Below are 21,199 nucleotides of genomic sequence, written 5' to 3' on the forward strand. Positions count from 1 at the left end.
TGATCTTTTCTAATCAAAGATTTTTATCCGAGTATGGGGATCAAATTTTCAACTTCAGGGTTGAGGTGAATTCTGTTACTCCCTGAAAGCAAGAAAACAGGAAGGAAAAGAAGGGGTAGTTTAAGGGGCAGTTTAAGAGACAGTTTGAAACACTCCCACTCCCAGGGCGTATATCTCCATTAACTTTTATCTAATCGGGGCCCTGAATTTCCTTTTATTTTTTGATAGGTTGGATTAAGCATGCTTACAGTTGTGTGTGTTTATAAATGCGATTTCTTCATCACCCATCACAAACTGATTCTATGTACCTCCAACCGTCACAATTTCATTTTCATTTCATTTCATTTTAAACTTATTTATACAGGGTAATAATTCAGTGAAGAAACCTGTTTCACAATTGGTCCTGTGAAAAAATACCTAATAATACCGAGTTATTTTAATTAGATTTAAAAAATAGAATGTAATACAATCTAAAAGAATAAAAAGAAAGACAGAGAAATGGAAAGAAGGACGGACTTGTCCATGCTAGAGACCCTTGTAAGTTTTAAGCTCGATTTAAAGCAATGGATGGAGGATGCCAATTTTGATTCTAAGTCAAGGTCATTCGAAACTTTTGCACCACGATAAGCGAAGGGTTTTTGTCAGTATGATGTTCTCATTCGGGGTAATAGCAGGTCAGTCCTTGAGTTACGAAGTCCGCGATTATGGTAATCTGACAGTTTAGAAAAGCACCCACTAAGGTATTCTGGGGCTAGATTGTTCAGACATTCAAAGGCCATAGCTGAAGTTTCACGACGAAGAAATGTCTCGACTGTAGACCATCCTAAAACGTGAACCAAAGGTGCTGCAGATGTATCACAATCCACGATTATAGCTACCTCTGCAGCCACTTGACCCAAAAAACGTTAAAGGAATCCATCCATGATATCCATGAGCCCGAGCCCAAACCACCACACGCCCCCCTCCCAATAGGTGAAGAAATCATTTACTTCCGGTGATCAGTATCAAACAGGCTACTCTATTCTTACTTCATTTTTAATCTTGCCTTTAATCTCACTTTCTCTGCTGTGTTTGCTGATACTGTTTTATTGTTTCCCGCAATGATACATGCTAACATGAATATCGGCATGTGCATATACATATGCATAATTCAAGCCCGGTAACAGAGAAAATAGCAAAATGAAGAAAATTTATGAATTTTATGAGGGCAGAAGGGCGACTATCCTCAGCCTTGGCTAGTTTTGGCTGATTACAATGGCGCTTTGAGTAGCCTAGTTAGCCCCCTTATTCCGGCCTGGGATCCAATCTCTGGATCACTTTTCAAGAATTCGATTTCCTTACTCTTTCTTTTTCACGGAAAATTTATTCCCTGAAATTAGAGTTTTCTTCTGATTCCTTCCAAGTATATTTTGGAATTAAGCGCTCGAAACTTTGTAAAAGAAAGGTCGCGAAATGCCTGTATAAGCCAGTTGCAGTGAAAAAGTGTTCAGCCTACCTCCGTGACTCAGCTTTACATTAAAATTGCGCCCACAATTCAGTTACATTGAATTACATATCAATCAGAAAGAGATGCAAATTCATTACATATTCATCGACTTTGTTCAACAGCCACCCTATGGTTTTTCCCAGACCCACCCCATTGGCGTATTATTGTTAAGCCGAAAGATACAGCATCAAAGAGGGTGATACTGCCTATTACATTAAAAATAAACAGACAAGGTAAATTGTAGCTCTTTCTTATTCACAAATGCCCAAACGTCCTTCTGGCACAGGATTCTGTACTTCTATATTCGGCTAAAACCATTTCAACACCTAGAAACAACTCACTTTACGCCGACCGGCCTTCATTTCTATCACCTTCTTTAATCACAGGCGACTCCTATCGACCAGATCTTGTCATTGTAACTGAAGATCGAATCCTTTACATGCTAGAGCTTGCTGTTGGGTTCGAAAGCAACATCGACGAAAACAGTACTCGAAAAGCTAGGAAATATAGCGACCTTATCAAGGAACTGAGCCCTGCCTATAAACGTGTTACCTTTGTTAACCTTTCTATGAGTGCCCTTGGCATTCTGGGAACCTCATCTACCTCTCTCTCCGACATGCTACATCAACCCAATTTTGACTCAAATCAAACTAAATCCATCTTGATGAAATTCATGAACATTTCTATCCGCTGCACCTACTATATCTTCTGTCGTCGAAACAAACCATGGCTAAGCCCCGAACTAATTGACTTTTAAATATTGTAATGCAGATAAGCCAATTATATGATGCCTGTAAAAGCGAGTCGTATAATTGTAAATTTAAAATGTATTCAATGAAAATGAGATGTTTTAAAAAATTATTATTATTATTATTATTATTATTTTATTGTCAAAATTGTTTCTGTTGCTTTTTGTTGTGTCCACTATACTGCTGGCTAATGCCTAGGCAGACTATTTTTGTTGTTCTATTTTCTTTCATAAAAAGTTTTAACAATCTCGCAGTTTTGGCTGAGTACCCATTTTTGACATTGTTCGATTACTAATTTTGCCTCCTTCTCTCCTTCACATAGTCTCTTGATATGACACTCCAATTGCTTGCTGTAACAGCCTAGAAAGTCAAATACAACATTGATTTGATCTATTTCGTATCCACGATTTAACCGTTCCAGTGACTTTCTCATTTCAGAATACTTGTCTTGTTTTTCTTTCTCTCTCTTGGCAATACATCCAGGTGCACATATAGTCCCCTCTATCAAACTGACCTTTTTTCCTACTTTGTCAATTATCAGCATATCAGGCTTAATGGCATTGTTGCTTGGTCTTTTGTCTATTTGCATCGGTATGTCCCACATAATCTTAGCACGATCATTTTCGATGCTTGCAAGAGGTAATGCTTGCTTGTACCATGGAACTCCACGATTATTTCCATCAAATTCAAACTTTGCTCGTATTAGATGATAAATAGGTCTTAACATTCTATCGTGTCGTGCCTTGTAGAGTGTTTGTGCTAATGCTGCACAGGAGCACAGCAAATGAACGACTGTTTCTTCTGCTTGCTTACATAGACTACATGTTGTATTTGCAGTTTCCATCTTTAACTTGTACTTTGAATACGCTTTGGTAGGTAGTAACTGTTGCTTTATTGATTCATTTGTCGATAAGACTATATCTGGGATGTTTTTCCAGCTTCGAAAAATGTTTCTACTGTTTTTTGATATTTCATCACTATCTAGTATTGAAACCGTGTAGAATCCTAACCTAACCGTGTAGAATAAGAATTATTATTATTATTATTGTTATTATTCTTATTATTATTATTATTATTATTATGTTTACAGGAATACTAGAGAAGTATTGAAGGCTGTTAGATCAGAACATAAAGAGCGCCTTCAAAACCATCTTGTATCTCAAGGTACCGTTCTTTCCTTCATCTTTGACCACTCTCTTCCTATAGCCTCTAAAATATGGACCACGGTTCAAAGCAACATGCCCAAGAAAATTTACAGTTTTACTATCAAATAACTTAGCAACTCCCTTGCCACGCGAAAAAAACCTATCTAAATTGAACATTACCCAGTCGTCCGATTGCTCTTTTTGCCATATGCCAGAAACGTTACTTCACATTGTTGCAGGCTGCAAAACATACCTCGAAGAAGGCCGTTACACTTGGCGCCATAACTCTGCATTGAACTTCCTAGCACAATCTTTAAAAGCTATACCTAATTGCTCTCTTTACGCAGACCTTTCAGGTTATCTCTCACCCTCTATCATAACAGGAGACTCTTTCCGTCCTGATCTACTTCTAGTCACTTCTGACCATCGACTATTCATACTCGAGCTTACAGTAGGATACGAAACTAACTTGGATGTTAATGCTACCCGCAAAGGAGAGAAATACTCGAATCTCATTCACAGCCTAAGCTCAGCCTATTCTTCTATCATGTTTGTTAATCTTTCTATCAGTTCCCTAGGTATCTTTTGTTTCTCTTGCTCCTCTTTCATCGACATGTGCAACTCTCTAGATATCAGCGAGAATCATCTCCGCTTCATGATCTCCAAACTATCCAACTTAACTATTCGTACTACCTATTACATTTTCTGCCGCAGAAATAAATCTTGGAATAATCCTGAACTTCTTCAATTCTAATGATCTCTACTACTGACGACTTCTAAAACAAACAATGACGAACACACTTTTTCCTTTTTTTTGTTAATTTCTTTTGTTTGTGCTTGTAATAGTCTTTTTCTTTGTTAACCCAGGCTAGCCAATTGCAAATTACCTTTGTAATAGTGAAATTTGTAATTGTAGTTTTAATTGAATTGGTTTAAAATTGGCTGTTCGAAATAGCTTAAAATAAAAGGTAGTTAAGGCCAACTATTTACAAAAGGTGTATACAAAGGAAGTACATAATAATTACAAAAATCCTAAACCATATATAAAAGTTTTGCAAATCCTACAGTTGCAATGTTTGCATTTTGTTCTCTTAAGATGTTTTTTAAAACAGTCAAAGAGACTGAAGTTTTCTTCTATAAGTAATTTTGCCCATATTCTTTGACCCATGGACCTTACGGTATCTGTACCATAGCATGCGGTTCTCACTTTTGGTAGGTTTAAATTGCTCGAGCTTCTTAGTTGATACGGCATTGCCTTTTGCTCAAAAATTTCCATCATAAACGAGGGGTTCAAGTGATTCCTTGTTTTGTAAATTTCAACCATGAGCAACTGTAGGTTCTTCTGATGTATAGATACCGATATATCATTTTGTAACAATTTCTCGTAAAGAGAAGTGTTGTCTTCGTACATTATGCGATTCGAAGGGCCATTTCCTGTATATCTTGTTATTAATATTTTTGTCATGGAACATCCAGATTAATGGGCAGTAGCTGAATTGTGACATTATAAAAGTGTTCATCATCAGTTTTAGTTTTTTTGGATTCCATGAAAATCGAAATGCGAGATAAAGCATAGAGTTTTTGGCAGGCCTTTTTACCAAGAGTCTGCACATCAGTTTTGCAGCTAAGTTTTGTATCTAGTGGAACTCCCAATAATGTTTCTTCGTCACTTTCTTCTATTGCCGCCAATCCTACATTTAATTTCATCTTTTCTTTTTTCTCGCCAAAAATCATAAAATGACATTTGTCCGCATTTAATGTCATATAGTTTTCAGGATACCAGATTGATAGTTAGATGGCATCTTGTTCTAGTCCATCAATGACATTTTTGACCTCAGAGTTTTGTTTTTACGGTATGCCGAATCGAACTCGTAGAACTATTCTACTATAGACCCTCTATAGGGCCTCCGACGAAGCTTTTTTCAAAATCTTTTGTTATATAATAGTTAAATTTCCCTTTGCCCAGTTGCTCCCCACCCTCCCACTTTCCAATCAGTGTTGGATCGGAGCCCATTGTAAAATAAAGTATTTTACAGGACAGGTAAAGCTCATAAATCAGACTCCAGTTCGCAATAACGATTTTAAAAAACCAAGATTCTTCAATAGCGATCGTATAATCAGCAGCAACCAACAACTACAAAATGACGACTTTGTTCAACGAAAACTTCGACTAGACTGGACTTGCTCTCAAAGAACATACGCTTTAAACAACACGAGTGACGCACACAAAACCCTAATGACACAAATTAACGGCAAATGGACTAATAACAACTAAAATAGAGATGGCACGATGACAAACAAAATGACTGACGCAAACATCGGAAGACATTCTCATTAACAATAACGAACCACAAACACTATGCACGACAGGCAAAACTAGTTGTATAACACCATGCCCTCTAACCTATACTTGCTCGCAGGGACGTAAATTAGCATATACTTTAGGGGGGGGGGGGGGGGTGAAGGGCTCAAAATTTCCGATTGACAAAGGTCAATTCTAATTTTTGTATCAGGGCGTAAACTTTGATAGTTTTTACCAACAAAACCTTATAAATTGTCTCGTAAATAATTATTCAGCTGTATTATAAAGTTTCTAGATTTTGTAAATTTGGAAGGTCGAGCATAAAGACTGTTAGTTTAATTAGTGCATCAAAACATACGTAGTCCAAAAATCAGGTATTAATTTTTCTCCTTCTACGACTTGGCCATTGCTCCACTATCTTATCTGAATTTACGTTGTCCAAAATGTTTTTCTCGCAGGTAAGAATCACGAGGTCGCTTAGTCTTTCATAGGGGCGGCGCCAAGAAATTCAAAGTGGAGGGAGAGGGGGGGGGGGGGGGCTCGAGTTGATAGAATTATTTGACTAAAGAACAATCTTTTGAAAAAATGCACTAAAACGATTCACGATATTTTATACCAATTATTTTATGGGGCACTCATTATCCTAGCAGTAAGTTTGAAGGGGCTGGCGGGAGGTTAGCGGAGGCCTTAAGGGTATTCGAAAGAAATGGCTTCCCTGCGAGCGAAGCGAGCAGAAAATTGTCACGACCAAGCTTGTTAGATTAGCTTAAAATACATTTCAGAATATTTCTTGCAGGTATTTTCTTGCAATTGTTTAAAACATTTTGTTATTTCTAAGGCATGCTCTTATTACGTTTGATTAATTCCAGTCTTAAAATTGAATTCATTACTTTATGAGGCACCATAGACCTCGGCGTATTCCTTGGAAATTAAGCAACTAAAGAGCCCTGTAAGGGGTATTTGAAATATGAAATAATTGAGATTCTCGAGATGAAAATATAAATATTTAGGTTTTTAGTCTTGAAATATGAAATAACTTTGGTTCTCTGTATGTAATATAAAATATCAACATAACTGAATACCTCTTTAAAATGTTGTGTGAGAATTATCTATTTGATAACAGCACTGACTCAAGTGACTATTGATCTGTAGAGCTGTTAAGATATCATATCACGCTTGGGTTTTTCTTTTAAATATTTCAACCTTTTTATGAGTTTTAAAGGCTTTTCATACTTCACGTTTAGGAAAATTGCCAACATCAAATAATATCATAAAAATGTTTTTATCTACATTGATTGTTCCGCATACATACTATGAATTCTTTCTAAGACTACTAAACTACAGTTTTGTAAACAACAATATTGATTTGCTGATAGTAATATTAAAAAAGTTATAGTTAATTTTAAATATTTTTTTATCTGGGGTTAACATGTTTCCCGCAAAATTATTCTTATCTTGAAAATGTTATTACTGGCCATATCATTGAATTCAGTATTGTGCCAATAAACAATGTTATTATAAAGTGATTAAAATTTACGTTATTTGACGCAAAACGAAATAACTATATTCGATCAAACTATAAGGAAATATTATCAAAAGCCATGAACACGCAACCGTAAAGACATAAGAAATTTGGCACTCTTTTCTGGCCACCTTCCTTAAGAATGTTTGTGGTTCTTAGCTGAGCACTACCCTGTGTTCTTTCTAATCAGAATGGCTGTTACTGGATGTGTTGGCTTTTGGTTATGGGAACGTTCACATATTATGTAATCAGAGATGGGGAGGGGGGATTCACACAAACGTTATGGCAATTACGCTTATTATGCTTAACTATTTTAACAAATTACCCTTTACATTTCTCAATGATATGCTCCAAAACTTTCAAAAAATTTTATGTTACAGTTTGATGAGAACGAAGTCATATATTTCGTCAAATCTTTAAAGATTTTGAGATCGAGTTTAATTGAAAATAATTTCGTCTCCTAGGCCAAAAAAGCTGCTTTCTTTATAAAGTCTTGGAAGGGAGTGTCTCGCTAACTGAAAACGGGATTTGAGTTTTGGTCCAACTTTCAAAATCTATCATTTGATAACATCATTTCATACATAAAATTGAGAACAATACGTCACTTGACAATACAAATTTGACCAGCCGTTTAGACGTTTCAAATACAGTCAATTTGACAGAGAGTCTTCTTCATGCCAATGCCAATTGTTCCGACATTCTAAATAGGGTGTTTTCAATTGCAAAGAATTTTAAGGAAGAAGTATGACAAAATTTTTCCGACCCGTTTTACAAGCCCCGAAGATAAGCAACTTTAACACCTATTGGCGCCCTTTTGCTTGCTTTTTCCGGTGGGTCAAAGGGTAGCCAGTCCGCCACTGATCACCACAAGTCCAAAGAGAATGAGACCCCGTTTACACTGTCCTGTGCAAGTTTGGAACCGTGACAAAACTGTCGCGGTTCGCCCTTCCGTTTACACTAGCACTGTGGAACCGTGACGATTTTGCTCTGCTATCCGGAACAGTTTGGACCCTGCTTTGAAAGCGAACGAATTTTGTACCGTCACGGTTCCGTTTTTGAACGGGACAGTGTAAACACCTATCCGAGACGATTTTGTCACGGATTCACAAAGAGGTCTTTTGTATGGCAGTTGGAGGTAATCGAGGCTTTGATTGTGGCGTAACTACGTTGTCAAATTCTGAAGAAAGGAAATTCTGAAGAAAATACGACCATAGAAAAGGCTTATATTGTTTCCCAGTCCAAGCCTTGATTGGACTTTGCAGTTTTGTAGTCTAAAATAACACTGAAAATTAAAGCCACCTTGTCGTTCGTCCAAGTAAAGTTTTTATCGGCCTTCCACTCCATTTTAACTCATCTTCGGCGGCAAAATAAAAGCCTTGGTTGACTAAATACAGCTTCTTCTAAACAATGTTCTGCCATTAAATTCTGAAGCCATTACGCTGTACCGGTACAGTGTAAACGGAACGGCTAAACGAAACAATTTGGAACCGCGACAGTGTAAGCACTTGCGAACCGTAACGGTACAAAATTGTCCCGGGAAAGTGTAAACGGGGTCTGAATCCCCTATTTCTGCGAAAGTACGGGGCCCTTTGGCTTTTTTCCGAACAAATTATTTCTAAATTTGCAATATTTTTAGCTGCAAAGATTGGTTTTGAAGACTCGGTCCATTTTGTATGTGAGTCGGTCCAACCTTTCTTGACACCTGAAGGCAGAATAGAACATCTGACAATTTCAAAATAATTTGCCTTGGTAATTTTAAAATATGAAATAATTGCAAAATATTATCAAGAAATATGAAATAACGTCATCCCCCCTTAAAGGGCCTCACTAAAGGATTTGTCGGATTATTCTTTTCTTTATACTTTTTCCTTTACTCTTTTTATTTGCTTAAAAATACATTTTTGCAAAAAAGTGGGAGGGGGGCTGAAGCCCCCAGCTCCCCGCCTGGTATCGCCTTTGTTACATCGGTTGATCTCGAACGGAGAAAGTTTCTGCCCTGCAAAATGAGTGGTGCCCTGCAGACCTCGTAGCAAAGGTTTGTCATAGGTTACTAGTGGAAGCTTTACCAGTGTAAATTTGTCTTTACCAAGAACAAACTTCTAAGCAAACTTGAAACTTCATTGCCTATGAAATATCTATTTTTTTACGTGAGCGTAAATTAAATGTTAAATTTGATTTTCCTTTGTGATAAAGCTTGTATTTCATGGCATATCATATTTTGGTGAGGTAGGAGGACCAACCATGGTTGGGTCCGACGCGAAGAAAATTTCGAAATTATACCTTGTAAAAGGGCTAAAAAGCATCTCCCAGACTAAAGTTTAGCAAAACACTATACTGCTAAAAAACTGATTATTGTTTATTGGAAAAATAGGGAGGGGGGATGGTATGCTAAAACTCTAATGATAGACGTTGTGGAAGGAAAGAAATTGATTGGGAGAGTTTTTTTCCTGGACAGAAACGTGCTTTTTTTATCCCGAGAAGGCCATGTTTACTCTTCCAAAATGGAAACATCGCCATGATACAGAAAGTAATTTATTGAAAATAAAAGAAAAATAATAAAAATATACGTGAATAAGTTAGCAATTGGATCAAACAAAATCGGCATCTTAAATTTTTTTCACTACTTATTTCATACACTGTTAAAAAGTTATAGAAAAAATGATAAAAATATTCTTATCATGACCAAAGTGGGGGCCTTCAGCCCTCTATTCCCCCCAGTGTACCTGTCATGAAAATAATTAATAACTTGAATTAATTTGTGCGGACTCAACCTTGCCCTCATAAACATATGCATCAATCATTGCATCCATTGGCTATAACTTTCGGTGAGGAATGCTTTCGCTCTGCTAATAACGGAGCTCTTCCTGACATACCTGTTCCGTTCTCTAAAATGCAATGTCAGGAAGGGAAGTTCATAACAAATATAATATTTCCATTTCAAAATTCATAAACGGCTCTTTACGAACTTCATAGGAGGCGTTTCTGCGTGGCAATAAATATCTTCTTCGCGCCCTGCGAAATCTTCGATTGCCCTGCGAAATCGGCTATTTTTAAGATTTATTTTTAAGATTTTTAAGACCAACCCAAACCACCCCCCACACCCACACACACACACATCCCCCCGGTATTTTCGCCCCTGGAAACAATGTGTTTTTGTGGTCTGACTTTTGTATTGGCAAAGTGTGACAAAAACAGACTGATCTCGTGAACTTCACATGACAGATTTTGTTTGCAATTGGTCTTCATACGATTACTGCTTCCGCGCGGGTTGGAGAGAGGTGAAATAAAATTAAAATGGCTGACCAAATCGGTAAGCAAAACGAACCTAGCAGGAAAACTGAAAAAGAGCGAAGTCATGGGTGCGGATGGTTTGGATTTCGGCCTAAGATACTGGAGCCTTTGGGTTCGCCTTTTCTGCTGCTTGTTTTGCTCTGTGGATATTTTATAATCAACAGCATTGTCATAAATGGTATTTATTCGTCGTCTGTCTCAACAATAGAAACCAGATTTTCACTGACGAGGTAAGGTTTTTCCTCAATATTATTTGAAGAGACAAGCTAAGAAACAATTTGACTCGTTTGATTTAATTTGATATCGGACTTTGTTTCCAGGATATGAAAGTAACATTATATTTCATTATTATTACTAATAATAATGATTACAAAAATTACATTATTACTAGTAAGTAATTTTTCTTGTGCTGACATTATTACTTGACGGAAAATCTTTCTTTGAACTAAAATATATTTTCTGCTGGAACTTAGCTTGGTAAGGTGGTAGAAAAATATAAGGTCCAGATTTTGAAGGGGAAAAATAAACTTCACCTTTAACGTGTTAGACAAGATATATGATATAAACAAGATATAACATAAATGTAATCAATCAGCATTTTTTTCCTCCATTCGTCTTTATCACCTTGAAGATTCGTCTACGAGAAGTAAACTTTGATGTTCTTGTAATCCAGACTGTTGGGTTTTGTAATAAATAATTTCCCGGGGGAGTACCCGAGCCCCCTTTTCTCGACGCGCTTCCCTCTCCTACCATCTGCATGCTCGCTACAAGTTTGCCTCCTTTACTTTGCCACACTTCCGGAATTTCTGAAAATAAGGGATAACATTCACATTAACTAAACAACCAACATTGTTTTGGGCGAGAGGGTGTGCGATGTCGGTTTTTTTACCGGAAACAGTTCATTTTTCTCAAAACAACACTACGCCCTGGAGGCTTATTGACATTTTTAGAATATCAGTCCTTTTACTTTATTTGTCTTTATAAAGAAAGAAATTACTAGGTTATCAACGAAAAACTCGCTCAGCTGTAAAAAAGACTGCACGAATGACTCACTGGACTACGGCTAACATAGCCTACGAAGGAGATGTATTCATTGCAAATGTGCCAATCAAGATAGATTCTTTGAGAGAATAAAATAAGAACGTTGTTGTTGCAGCAGCAGCAGTCACGGGAATAAGAAAACGTGGAACAGGTTTGATCGCCCAAACATGTTTTATTGCAAGCTAAAGTTTGTGACAGTGGTTTCAATCTTTATTTGTTGGAACTTTGAAGCGAGATAGGGCTGTTTCCCGTAAAGGGGTGCAGTGCAGGACCGTGTAAACGGGGGGAAACTACGGGGGTCTCCAAAATATACTTGAAACCATACAAAAAATCACCCTGTTCTTAGGTTTTGGCATGTTTAGCCCCCCCAAAACGTTTTAGGCCCCCAATCTGTAATACATGTTCCGCGGTTCTTGGTGCAGTGGGAGTCAAAGTTTTTTGGGGACTAAAGAAAGATTTTGTACAAATTTCGATAATCGGCTAAATTTTTACAAAGTGGATGTTTTTCGAGTCAGTAACCTCCTGCACCTTGCCATTGTGCCCCTTTACCTATGGTTCTATTTGGGAACTTCTTTGTTTCAATTGACCTTTCCATTATTGCTAACACTGTTCCAGGTCTTGCCCAGTAGCCCAGTGAGATATGGACTCAGACAATTTTCTGATTCGACGTTGGTTACCTCTCCAAAAGTTACTTTTCTAATGAGCCTTTACACACATTTTTGTCTTTCATGGAAACATAAAAAGTCTTAAACTTGAAAAGATTTTTTTGTTTAAAAAAGGGTTTCTTGAGTGCATAGTCAACGAGCATGGAAAGAACAACTAAGGATTTGTTGAGGCGTGTTTATAAGTATGCTACTAACATCCAAGGATTGGTTGGGGCATGTTTTTAAGTGTCAGTTGAGCCCGCCCGTAGTGGGAGGAAATCGAGCAGCGGAGGGAAATCGAGTAGAAAAGCCAGGAGAGCCTCTTCCGGATCCTCCCCTTGTCTCCCTATCGTACACCTCTATTGTTTGATCCAGAGTAAAAGATGCCAAATGTCGGAAAATTGTGTGTACAATATGAATACAGAATACAATATGAATAGTACAATATGAATGGCCCTGATGGCCTTTGTGAAGCGGCCTTCGGCTTTCTGTTATCCAAATCCAATCTTTCGCCAATGAAAATTCAGTATTTCAATGAAAACAATGTTTCCTTTCGAAACTATCCTCACTCAGTACAGCAGTTGCATAATTAAAGCAGGTGCAGATAATTTTAAAAAATTTTGTTCCCTTGAAAATTCACATGATCATAAGACTACTATTGGCCGATGATCGAATATAACTGCTCAGTTCTTCGCTGGAAAACGAGTTCTTTAAGTGCCCGTTGATCAGGGGCTAGGAGTCCTAAGACGGAAACAAAGCAGCCTTGGAGATTAGGATGTAGCCTCCCTATCCCTCACTTATTTAGATCCTGATGTTTCATGCTTCGACATAGAAGATACATGGCCACAAGGCGAGATACTGAGCAAAGCTTCCTCCACATAAAACACCGACGCCGTTAAAGTTTGTTGTTGTTGTGATCTTTTTTTGATTCGAAAATACAAATAATTCTAGTTTCTAATTTCACAATAAAAAGCAAATAATCTAATCTGAATAATGAATTGATAGCAAATTGTTGCTTGGCCTTGGGGCTGCAATAAAAAACATCTTATCATTTAGTTTTCTTAAAGAAATTACCATTGTAAATGCAAGCTTGCCTTTGTAAATGCCATTACTATCAAGGCGGGAAAAGGATAAAGTTATATAAGTGAATACCTCTATAAAACTGGGTGTTGCGGTCGTATTCGAATAGGTGTGAACTAGTAAATTATGGGTTGGGGGGTTGGGGGTGTTAGATACTAATTGGATTTCGGTGCCACAACCCTCAGGTCACTGGAAAATGATGGAAACGCTCATTTACAAAATTTTATTTTAAACTTCAAGGTAAAGAGGATAAGACAATAAATAAAGTAAAATCTTGGCGCTATTATGTTACTACTGACTACCAAAAAAATGTTTACCGAATGTACGCACAATTACCGAAGGACACAGAATTATTGGGTCTACACTCACAGCTAAATCCGTCACTGCTGTTTCCAAGGTGTTTCCAAGGAAATCAAGGTGTTTCATTTTTCATTGCAGCAGTCAAATGGGAATGGTAACAAGCATCTATGACATCGCTGCATTGATATTCATTGGACCTGTGAGTTACTACGGGGTTAGAAACAAGCCGGTTGTGCTTGGTATTGGAATGATAACTATGGGCGTCGGCTACGTCATCTTTCTGTTGCCACATCTCTTAGCAAAGGAATATGTACCAGGTAATTTATGACTACATATATCAACAAATGACTTTAGCTGTACAATATATAAGGAACGCAATCTGTATTTTGCTAACAGTGTCAATTAACTCACAGGTTATGGTGCTAATGCCTGCGATCGTATAAAGGCAGCTTAACTTTACAGCGTTGCTGGCAAAATTTATGTATTTCTACACCTTTTTTCTATCTTATTTGAAAAATTTCATGATTTTCTACTTTTCAATACCGAATCCAAAATATTTGCATACTGAAATAAATTTGAGAAGTAAGAAGACAGAAAAAATGGAAAAATGGAAAAGAGACGAATGTAAAAGCCATCCGTTAAAGATGCAGATACCTCATTTATTAAGGGAATTTGATTACATCTACAAATTTATTTCCTTCCGAAAATTTTCCAATTGCACAGTTTTGTTCTTTTATAGCCACCACAAGCAGCTTAGTATTGGCAAACTTTTCAAGCCCACTGGTATGTGCATCGCAATCGAGCCGTGCTCCTGCCGGTTCTTGTAATGCCAAAGAAGAGACGACAATGCCTTATCAATTGTTCTTGGCTGGGATGTTTATAGCTGGTGCGGGGTGTGCCCCTATGATTAGCCTTGGCATTCCATATATGGATGAGAGTACTTCGCGGGAGAACTCCCCACTTTACGTTGGAGCTTTCCAGACATCGGGGATCTTAGGTACGCTAGGCTACAAAAGTCTTAGATCTAAAAACAACAAAGTTCTTCATAATTAATATTCATATTAAGATGAGAGTAAAATTCTTAGAACAAGAAATTAAATCATTCATTTTTTATTGACAAACAATGCATTACTATGAAATTGAAATATCAAGTATCGGTCCTCATATCCGCTAAAAAACCAAGTCTAATTATATTGAGAGGCCTGGTTACAAGCAATAATTATTGAAGAAGTTTTAGCAGTACTACATCTCCAGCTCTCTATCTAACATAATAATTGAATAGGTAATAAATCGTTCATGACAAGATGATGATGGTCTATCAATATAAAGATACATTCAAGAGGGGAGCAAGTTATTCTCTTTTCTTTCAATTCCGCAGAACTTTGATAAAAAAAACTCATTTGACTGGAATTGTTAAAGATTTGGCAATAAAAGAACAATATATCAAATGTTAGGGATGGAAAACATGATCTTAAAAGCATTTGTCTTTTATAATTTCTCAGACGTTAAATACCCATTTTTATAAACTTAATTAAAAATATATTGATAATAAATCAACTATTAAAAATGGTTGTGAGGAGAGTACTTCTCGATATTTTAAGCACAAGTAGGCGATGAATATATATAACACTGTTTTTAATTTTAATTGCGTTTCTTATTAACATTTGCTCAACAATTGACATAAAGTAACGACACAACCAACCCTAGATATCACATTTGCACTAAAGCATGCAAAAAACGTATAGGGAAATTTTAAATCTTCAAATGTTTACCAAGATATGATTTTAAACATTGTTGTGAAAAACCTATTTGGTTCATTTCAAATTGCCTGGAATTTTTTCGAAGTACCTAAAGTGTTGGGGGCCTAAGTTGTTTGCCTAATAAAGAACTCACTGCGAGCTGCTGCAGTGAATGTATCCTCTCTTTACATTATTGAAGTTAACAATTTGCTTCTGTTCTAGCGGCTGTTGGAGGGTTCGTGGTTGCCTCTGCATTCCTCAAAATATTCGTCCATCCGAGTGTGTCAGTAAACATTACACCTCAAAGCCCCTCTTGGATCGGAGCATGGTGGCTTGGTTTTGCTATATTCGCTGCTTTTGCATTAGTCGTTGGAGTCTGCTTGAGTGCATTGCCAAAGACTCTGCGACGCAAGACGCAAGTACAGACAAAGGGAGGCGGATCAGAGGAAAAGGTTTGTCAAAACTTGAAAGAACATACGTGCACTTTTTTAAGAGAAAGCATTTTTTGAAGATGCATTTGTGCGTTATTTTAGGGGAAACCCGTGTCAATCGATGCATTTCTTACAAAATTATGCCTAATAGTTTTATGAAATAAGAGGCTTCACTAAATCTTTCAGCTGTTTCAGAGAATATTTTTGTAATGGATTTTGACATTGTTTTGTAACTATTAAATTTAAATCTTATGGATCTAAAGGGAACGCTATTTATGAAATCATTTGACGCTTTTTTGTGTCATTAAAACAAAATTCTTTGTTTGTCTCTCTGACTTAAACTTAAACTATGATTTGTTGCAGGAACCGGAAACTAAGAAAGACGAACAAGTCAGTCCAACTTTGAGAGAGTTGCCTGGTATACTGAAACTGTTGATTCTCAAAAATCCAACGTTTGTGTTTACATCAATGGCTGTATCGATACAGTCTCTGCTGATCAGTGGAAGCACTGCATTCAACCCAAAGATAGGCCTTTTCCAGTTTCGACTCACTGCCTCTGAGGCAAGTGTTCTTTACGGATTAACCGCTGGTTCAGGTGCAATCATTGGCAATGTGGCAGGTGTGGTATATTTTCTGCTGTCTTCTGTTCTGATTTCGTAGCCGTTTGTGTGGCTCATATCGAAATTACCCCCCCCCCCCCCCTATAGCCCAGCCGATCAATGAAAGTCAGTAGGGCTCAGAGGAAAAGTTGCACGTCAATTGCGCAAAGGTGGGATAGCCAGCTCTGACAAGAGCGCTATTGCTTTCCTTCTTCTCGGCTTCATGACCAGAAAATTAGTCTACAAGCAAACTTTCATGATCTTAGTAATGTTCGTGGTATTTATATCATAAAGAAATAGAGCTGTAATAATGAAGCATGCGGGTAAATCCTATTCTGAGCTAAAAATTCTCACAATGAAACTTGGAGTAATTTCAAAAACCGAATTAATTTGTTAGATAGCGCAAGACGTTCTTGCACGAACCTTGCAAAAATACAAATCTTCACTAAACCAATTTCACATTTTTGCACCTCAATGGGTAATATAAAAATGATGCCTTTCTCTGCTCATCATATTATTATTTTCTGTTGTAATTCAAAAAACGAAGACATTGCTAGTCTCTACTTTACCTTGGTGGTTTTGAATTCCTGAATAATTTTCTGAATCGGTTTTATGGTCATACCTTTCTTTTCCTTACATGTTTTATCCTTTGCTTTTTCAAGGCTCTCTGATCATAAAGAAAATGAAGCTAAGTACCCTTGGCATCATGAAAATGGTTGTGTCTGTATCTGTTCTCAACGTGGTCACTTCTACGTACACATTTATTCACTGCGACACATATCCAGCGGCCGGAGTGAACACAAAATTCTACGATGCTCAGAGGTATAAACATTTTTTAACCTTCTTTAATGTTGGAAGCATCCCTAACCTTTGTGTTGTAGCATTGTATTAGTGCCCCTGCACAGCGTAGCTCTCAGCCTCAGCCTAGAACAATTAAGACTTGCTCAAGTCCCAATTCTTGAACCATTCTTCTCTTTTGCTTTCCCTGTTACCTTGGCCAGCGATCTGTTGATGCCTGTTGTATGAAGCCGTCTATGCTATACGTGTGCTCCTCATCGTATACTCATTGTAACCTTCTCCAATGTGTAACTAGCAGTTGGAGGTAGAACTGTAGCAGTAAGAGCAGCCAGTCTAGCAACCATTTTCTTTATAATGCATGGGGTCTAAATGTCTACTTTTGGCCTTATATTGCAGAGATTGAGAGCAAAATATTTCTATGAATATCTTGTTTAACTGAAACTCTCAAATACATCCAATACAATTAATGAACCAGTCCAATACAATTAATGAACCACTAGTGTCACTGTATTTGCCTTTTCTTTAGCTCCACAGGCATTTCGCTGAATAGCCAATGTAACAGAAACTGCAGCTGTGCAAAAAATCTGTTTGTACCTGTTTGCGTGGGCGGGCTCACGTATGTCAACCCATGTTTTGCTGGTTGCAGACAACAAAAAGGCCCTTTCGTGAGTATATTGCAAAACTAATAAACAAACCCCATTAATACTCAATTAATTTATGGTATTTCCTCGATAAAATTTTTCGATTGTCCTGAAGCTTATTGTCACTTGTAAAATCTAAGAGGCTCTTCATTTGCAAACGACACACAATAAATTTGTTATTGAAAAATTGTTTAAAGATACTATCTTACTAACCTCTTAGAGTCTAGAATATAGTCCAGCAATAAATTCACAAGGCAGATCGGAGACATTATATTTGACAAATTTTTCTTCATTTTTCGTATGTACGTCACCGTTCTTCTTACATTTAGCAATATGGGGCATCTTTCTAGATAGAAATCTTAACCCGTTTAACTTGTTGCAGAGTTTTGCAAACTGCTCTTGTACCGCAAAGATTGAAAAGCCTGCACCAGTTGGATTGTGCAAGTCATCGTGCGGTGCTTGGAAAACAATATACTTTATCCTTTCCTGGGTCTCTGGATTTTCAATTATGCTCATGGCTGCTCCTGCTACAGTTATAACATTGAGGTACCTAATTTAAGCTTAGTTTCCATTTTATCTGGCAGTTGCAAACCAGATTTGCTCATATCAACTACATCTATAGTATAGGAATGCATCAAATCTGTATATTTAATGAAAAAATATATTTGCTAAACACGTGGATTGAGGCACAAGCTAGTTAACTTAGAATGTCACTAAGGTGATAAGAATAAGTAGCTTTTGACGCCAGTGATGGGTTATAAAATCCCTCTGTCTATAGAATAGAATACTTTTTATCAATAGAACACTATTATTTCAACTGATCATGGCACGTTCCCCATTTCACTTGTACCATCGTTTCCTATTTTAGATGCGTGCCTTTCAACCACCGAAGCTTTGCAATGGGGCTACAGTGGATGCTTGTAAGAGTTCTCGGTTCTATACCAGGTCCAGTTTTGTTCGGATACATAATCGACCAATCCTGTGTGTTCTGGGTGAAATCGTAAGTCTGTGCAAATATGTTCTTAACAAGAGTCAAGGTGCTCGACCTTGTCAAATATAAGTCTGTTTGTGATGTATGCCTTTGTGAAGAGTGGTGTAGCAGCTTTATGACCAATTTCCTTTTCTTTTTAAACCCATGACCAAATACAACTTGTGCAAAGTACCCAAAACGAGTGTTAGTACCTATGAAGCACATCTTCGTTTAAAATTTTCATCAACAATACACAACAGGATATGTAACGAAAACAATTTAAACTGGCAGGCATCAACAAAGCGAAAAATATATCTAACAACCATAAATGATAGTATCATCAAATGTATCAGCGAGTATCATTAAAATGGAAATGTTTACTAACGAGCGCTGTTTTTCAACATTACGAACCGCTTTTATAGATAACAATAACGCTTTAAAGAATTCTTTCAAGACATCATTGCTTATATAGTAATATGTATAAAAATGTATACAGTAATTTTACTCTTGAAAAACATACGTCGCTTGAATTCATACCTTAAGAAACATATTCTATTACTATTTATGGTCACTACCAAAGATTATTTTCGCTTCTTCTACTTCATAGATGCAAGAATTCTCAAGGAAGTTGCAGGATTTACAAAAACAAACAACTAGCAAGGTCGACTGGAAGCCTTTGCGTCACTATCAGTGGAATAACATTGCTATTCATTGTATTAGCCTATATTTCTTTAAAAAGGCAAATGAGAAGTGAAAATGAATCGGTTTTTAACATTGAGAAAGAAAATAGAGACATTCAGACAAAACTTTAAGATGCAGACCGAGTTAGGAGTTTTTGTTTACCAAAAATGTATAGTCTCTTTTTCAGAAGAGCGGACCTTTTATATGGGAAAAGAGGCCAAAAAACGAACAATAGAGAACATGTTCAGTCTCGGATGAAATATCAGAAGAGAAAAGCGATGAGATTTTAGATTTTAGATAAACACAGTGAATGGTGCATGTCCTTGTATGTTGGAAAAAGTTGCAAAAACTGCATCCTAAAAAATATTTAGAATTTTGTAACGGGATGTCCACAAGGGAAATAAAAAAATGAATAATGGCAACGTGACTTCAATTGCAGCAACAGAGGCAGTTTGTCACCAGGGTCCATGAAAGCCATTAAGCTGCATGAAAGTCACAATTTTTATCTAGCAGGCAGAAACTCAAATTCGTTGATTTCCAATGACTCAGACATGTTGAGGCAAAAATGTTGAATTCCACTCTCTTATAAAACATTCAACCACAAAGGTGTAAAATATATTCATTGAGCGAAACAATTTCTAGCATTTTGTAGTGTTTTTAGATATAAAGAATAATGATTTGGAATTAGTAAACATTGCGTAGTCCGCCTTTTTGTCTTTCTGACGTATCTAATAAGATCTAATAAGAATTACCAGAATTATCTTAAATGATATGGTCACTTCATGCTGAAGCATAATACTGACTGATTGATCGGCTGGGGGTATGAAGGTAGGCGTATGGCTTGAATCCTTTCAATTTCAGGATATTTATTTATATTATTGCTCGAACATGTAAAATTTAGGATTACTACTGATGGATATCAGGATTACAGGAAGTATCTGTAGGTCAGCTTTTCATGAAACAGATTGTTGTAATTGCAAAAAGCCCAGGACATTGGTTTGGACCCAGTCCTCTTCTTGTCAGCCACAGCGTTGACAACAACTTTAATTGTTTTCGGTACACAATGCACTTACCCACGTTAGTTAATGAGTAGTTAGTTAATCGCTCGCGAAGCTATGGTCACGTAAATTGTAAATAGATTTCTTGGGTTATTATAAAAAAGGAAAACGTCAATTTATGCTATCTCTGGCTCAGAATCTTGTCTCTACAACACAGATAAGTGCTCAGAATCCTTCCTGTAGAATGTCACAAGCATCTAATATAAGAGAGATCAACGATAGGTTTTGAAATTCTGAAAGATTTTTAAGTATTAAACTTCAATATAGTTTTATATGGTTTTTAAACATGATCTTGAAATGGAATTTAAGATTTAATGATTTAAGAATAACTTGCATAAAAGAATTAAGACACAATCAGCATATCCTAATTGATGCTTGTACTAATTTAGACATGAAACAGAAGTTGATACAATAAATAAAGTATGTAAAAAGAGCCATGTTTATAAAGCCTTCTTAACAAAAGCAATGATACGAGCAAGAAAAAAGATGTGATTCGGATTCCATGCAGATATTCACGAAAAATATACTTCTTTATACTGTTCAGGTTTTTAGCCAATACATTGCTGATTTTGAAGAGTAGCTTATCATAGAAATTTAAAAAGCAATTCTTTTATTGATATATTTATTTGACTGTATTTGTGTTTTAACGATGTAAAAAGCTTGATTTTGAATTCTTAATGCCAGGGATAATCACATGTTAAATAGTAATGCATCACTGTTTC

The 21,199-nt window shown here is 36.7% G+C and overlaps 1 protein-coding gene across 1 annotated transcript; it reads left to right on the top strand.

The window, feature by feature from the left end:
• The first annotated feature begins 10,414 nt into the window (after positions 1-10,414).
• Positions 10,415-20,592, top strand: LOC135683178 (solute carrier organic anion transporter family member 4A1). Its single transcript, XM_065198362.2, has 10 exons — positions 10,415-10,725; positions 13,699-13,877; positions 14,300-14,557; positions 15,522-15,751; positions 16,094-16,349; positions 16,992-17,151; positions 17,654-17,792; positions 18,151-18,314; positions 18,637-18,768; positions 19,346-20,592. Exons 1-10 carry the CDS (start codon positions 10,499-10,501, stop codon positions 19,548-19,550), a joined length of 1,950 nt encoding a protein of 649 aa, XP_065054434.2. The 5' UTR covers positions 10,415-10,498; the 3' UTR covers positions 19,551-20,592.
• The last annotated feature ends 607 nt before the right edge of the window (positions 20,593-21,199 follow it).

The sequence above is a fragment of the Rhopilema esculentum genome, chromosome 7, assembly GCF_057945365.1.
Source record: "Rhopilema esculentum isolate cy_ngs chromosome 7, ASM5794536v1, whole genome shotgun sequence".
Taxonomy (NCBI): domain Eukaryota; kingdom Metazoa; phylum Cnidaria; class Scyphozoa; order Rhizostomeae; family Rhizostomatidae; genus Rhopilema; species Rhopilema esculentum.